The sequence below is a fragment of the Crocuta crocuta genome, unplaced genomic scaffold, assembly GCF_008692635.1.
Source record: "Crocuta crocuta isolate KB4526 unplaced genomic scaffold, BGI_CrCroc_1.0 scaffold30, whole genome shotgun sequence".
Taxonomy (NCBI): domain Eukaryota; kingdom Metazoa; phylum Chordata; class Mammalia; order Carnivora; family Hyaenidae; genus Crocuta; species Crocuta crocuta.
In genome coordinates, this window is record NW_027528345.1 from 559,599 (window position 1) to 564,176 (window position 4,578).

At 49.8% G+C, this 4,578-nt stretch overlaps 1 protein-coding gene across 1 annotated transcript in view; it reads right to left on the minus strand.

The window, feature by feature from the left end:
• Positions 1 to 1,155, minus strand: part of CPNE8 (copine 8) — a 219,755-nt gene extending 218,600 nt beyond the window's left edge. The window contains exon 1 of the mRNA XM_077753550.1: positions 925 to 1,155. Within this exon, the coding sequence (XP_077609676.1) occupies positions 925 to 1,061 (137 nt within the window). The 5' untranslated portion in view covers positions 1,062 to 1,155. The remainder of the gene's footprint in view (positions 1 to 924) is intronic.
• Between the last annotated feature and the right edge of the window lie 3,423 nt (positions 1,156 to 4,578).

A 4,578-nucleotide genomic window follows, 5' to 3' on the forward strand; every position in this document is an offset into this window, starting at 1 on the left:
GGTAATTTCTAGCACTGAAAACAATCTTGAGGTCAAAGTGGGCAGGAGGGAAAAGAGTTTTCCACTGAGAGAGATCCAAGTATGCAAACAAGACAGTGTGGGCTCCAGAGGCAATGTGCAAATTCTCCCCCTCCTGTTGCCATTATCAATTTAGTACAGTCCGCCCATCTCCTTCTCAAAATCTTCTGCGAAACAGCAATTATGCTGCCTTGTTTACAGAAAAACTGACCCAAGCAACGTCAGGCAATGGAGTTTAAATTTACAGTCCTCGAGCAGAGTGTCAGTTGTTATAAGCACTCAAAACTGTGTCTACCTGCAGGCAGAAGAAAGTCGTGACTTTCCAGATTTTAGGTAAGGCACAGATTCGTCTGCAAACAGGGCTGGAGCCCAAATCTCTACCTATCAGGCATAAGGCAAGAAGCCCGGAAGGGTGGGGGGAAGCAAGCTGGGTGGCTCCAGGAAGTGGGTGGGGAGGCAGCTGCCTGGTTTGATGCCAAGTGTGGCAGGAGCAGGTCTGCACACGCCTAGCGGAGGGAGTCCCGGGGCACCGCGCGCAGCGGTCACAAGCGCTTTTGGCAACGCTGTTCCCTTTGATTCCCGTCATCACCCAACCACACAGCTCGGGTCTGGAACGTAAAAAGGGTTTGCAAAGTGGGCGGCGGCCGGGGTTCCTGCCGCTGAGTCACAGCCCAGCCAACTTTTACAGCATTTCCCAGAAAGAAAATTAAAAGTCTCCGTTCCGGAGCCCACCACTCGCTCCTCGTTCCCGCTCTCCGCTCCGTGTCGCTGGAGCTGGGGTGTTTCCCACGCGTCGCGCAACTTCTCACCCCAGCGAAGCCTCGGGGTACCCCGCGCGCACGGCCAGCGCTACCCACCAGGCAAACCGGAGAGCAGGGGGAGGGCGGGGAGGGGCTGCGTCCTCACCTGCAGGACACCGACACCTCCACCCGCGTGGCCGGGATGGCCGCGCTCAGCTGGTTCAGGTCCCCGATGCCCGCAGTGCTGGTGTAGCGGCTGTCCATCTTGGGCGGAGGCGCCGCGGACTTGTCCGGCGCCCACATCCAGAGCTCGGGCCGACTGAGGGCTCCGAGCCCAGTTCCCGACAGACGGGGATGGGGGTTGAGGGTGGAGGCAGAGGAAGGAGGGCGGAGGCAGCTCGCGGGAAGGGGGAGGGAGGGGGAGGCGGACCCGCGCAGAGCCGCGAGGGAAGCGCGAGCCAGTCCCGGCCCAGGCCGAGGCCGCCGGGGAAGCGGCGCACGGGGCTCCGGGCTGCCCTGCCCCCTCCTTGCAGGCAGCAGGCCCCAGCAGGGGACACTCCGGGAGGCTTTCCACGCTCCGGGTGTCAGGCTCCGAAGAGCCGGCGGGCCACCTGGCGGGGTACGGGCAAGACACCAGACCTCAACCGTCTAGGAGCGCGCGCCCGGGCCGGCTCCGCCCCTGCACACCCACTCCCGCCTCCCGGGCCGCGACTCCCGCCTCCTGTCAATCAGGTGTGGACCTGACTGTCACGCAGCTCGCCCGCCTGAGCTGGGAGCCGCAGGTACGGGCGCCTCTGCCCGTTCCTAACTCCCTCACCGTACTGTCCACCGCTCCCCGCCCTGCGCACCCTCCCCGCACCCTCGAAGCCCATGGAGGCCCTTGCCCTCGGGCCGAAGAGCGGGTCCCCGCCTTGCGGACTGCCCACCCTCGGCCACGGGAGGGTTGGGGACAGTGGGGACAGGACGACGATCTCCAGCGTTTCGTACGCGGTGGTAAAGTGACATATCAGTATCCGGGACAAGGCGGGAATAGGATGGACTCTAATCTGGGGAGGAAAACTATTTGGGATGTAAGCGGGCCATCTAGTTTCCGTCTTCCCTCAGTTCCTCGGAACATGGGGGTCTCATGGGGACAGTCCTCCTATAGCCGGGGCTCTTCTGCAGCCCCTCGTTTCCAAATCCATGAAAAGTTCTGCCCTGAAACCTGGAGGTCACTACAAGGTAATGCAGCTCCCTCACCCCGACTCCCACCCAGTAAGACCCGAATGAAACTGGACGGACGCCAGCAGCGAGGAGACGGAGCGAGCGCTGCATTTGGGAAACCGGATTCTGTGGCAGCCACACTGGTGCCAGAATGCCCAAGCGGTCAACGCCTCGGGAGGTACCCGCGGCTCCCCTCGAGCGCCGGGACCTCCTTGGCCGCACCTTTCCTCCCGCCTTACCCGTGCGCCTGCGGGTCCCCGGACACTCGCCACCAGGGGGCGACGGAGAGCTGGACGCGGCTTCAGGTAAAGAAGCGGGGAGCCCGGGCTGGTGTCCGTCCGCCTCCTCTGCGCGCCCAGCACGGAGTTTCCAGCTGGCAGGAGTAACTCCGAAAGGAGCTGCTTTCGTGGTTGAGAACGAGCCATACGTTGTAACATTTTAATCCACTGGGAGCCACCTGCCCAGAGAATCTGTACAGCTGCCCGTGAGGACGTGTAGGCGCAGTCTTGCCTCTTCCTCTGCCAAGATCCTTACTGCGTTTCAGCCTTGGTTTCCTTTTTCTGATCTCCCAACCCACCCCTTTTCATCCCTTAAATCCACAAGTTCTCTGTTTCTCTTTTCCCATCACAGATTAAACCTGTAGTGTATTCCTATTTGGAAATGTCCTAAAACTTCAGACATTTCTCATATGCTGCCCAAAATTACTTTGGAGGACGAGATCTACGTGTATTCTAAGGTAACCAGGTTTTATCTCACAGAAGTCTACAGAAGAAATAAAAGTTGAGAACTTTAAAATAGCACCCAGCCAAAGGTCCTTTACTTCTTTATTTTTTCCACTTTCTTGACCTATAACTGATATATAATAAACTGCACATATTTAAAAGATGACTTTTAATAAACTTTGATGCATACATACTCCCATGAAGCCATCACCACAATAAAAATAATAAGCCATTCCATCACCCCAGAAGTTTTCTCATATCTCCTTGGTAAGCAGTCCCTCCTTTTACCACTAAAAACAAATTCCCAGGCAACCACTGGTCTTCTTTATATCACTATGGTTTTTCGCATTTTTTATAATTATATATATGTATATATATATAATTCAAAAGAATTTTGAATATATATGGAGTCATATATATTCCATATATATATATGGAATCATATAACATGTACTCTTTTTTGTGTGGTTTCATCCATTAAGCAAAATTCTTTTGAAACCTATCCACTTTATTGAGTGCATCAATAGTGCACTTCTTTTTTATTGTTGACTAGTATTCAATTGTATAGATGTGCCATAAATTGATTACCCATTCACACATTAGTGGACATTTTAGTTTTTTCCAGATTTGGGCTATTACAAACAAAACTGCCATGAACATTTATGTATAAGTCTTTATGTGGACGTATGCTTTCATTAGTTTTGGGGAAAAAAACTTAGAAGTGTAATAGCTAAGCCGTAAGGAATATGAATGTTTAACTTTTTAAGGAACTACTAAACCATTTTCCAAAATAGTGTTTCTATTTTCCATTCCCGCAACATTATGAGTCCTAGTTGCTTCATATTATTATCAATACTCTTAAATTTTAGTCAGACCAATAGGTGTCTTAGAGTGAGTTAATGACTACTGATGTTGTAATTATGGCTCTCATTGTGGAGTAATCACTAATGATGAGCATATTTTTATGTGCTTATTTACTCTCTGTATATCTTCTTTGGTAAAATGTTATTCAAATCTTTTGCTAATTTTTTTTTTTATTTATTAGAGAAAGAGAGACAGCGAGAGAGCATGACGAGGGGCAGAGAGACAGGTAGAGACAGAATCCCAAGCAGGTTCCAAGCTGTAAACTCAAAGCCTGATGTGGGGCTCAAATTCATGAACCCTGAGATTATGACCTGAGTCGAAATCAAGAGTCAGATGCTTAACGGACTGAGTGACCCAGGCGCCCCTGCTCATTTTTATTGCATTATTAGTTGTATTATCCTTGGGTTTTGAGAGCTCTTTGTATATTTCCTATACAATTTATAAAATAACTTCTGCCAGTCTGTGGCTTGTATTTTCATTTTTTAAAAAAATTTTTAATGTTTATTTATATTTGAGAGAAAGAGAGAGAGAGCACACACATGCACAAACAGGGGAGGGGCAGAAAGAGAGACACAGAATGCAAAGCAGGCTCCAGGCTCTGAGCTGTCAGCACAGAGCCCCACACAGGGCTCAAACCCACAAACTGTGAGACCATGACCTGAGCCAAAGTCAGACGCTCAACCTACTGAGCCACTCAGGAGCCCTGGCCTGTATTTTCATTTTAACGGTCTGTCAGAGAGCGGAAGTACATAATTTTGAAGAATCCAGTTATTCAACTTTATTCTAATATTGATTATAATATTGGTGTTGAATCAAAGAAATCTTTGCCTAATCTGAGGTCACAGAAGTTATCTTCTACGTTTTCTTCTAAAAATTTTATACTTTCAGGCTTTGCATTTAGGCCTATGATTAATTTAAATTTTTAAATCAAAGTTCTCTTTTTTGAGCATCAACATCAAATTTTTCTAGAACCATTATTAAAAAGACCAACCTTTCTCCATTGACTCGTCTTTGTACTTTTGTCAAAAATC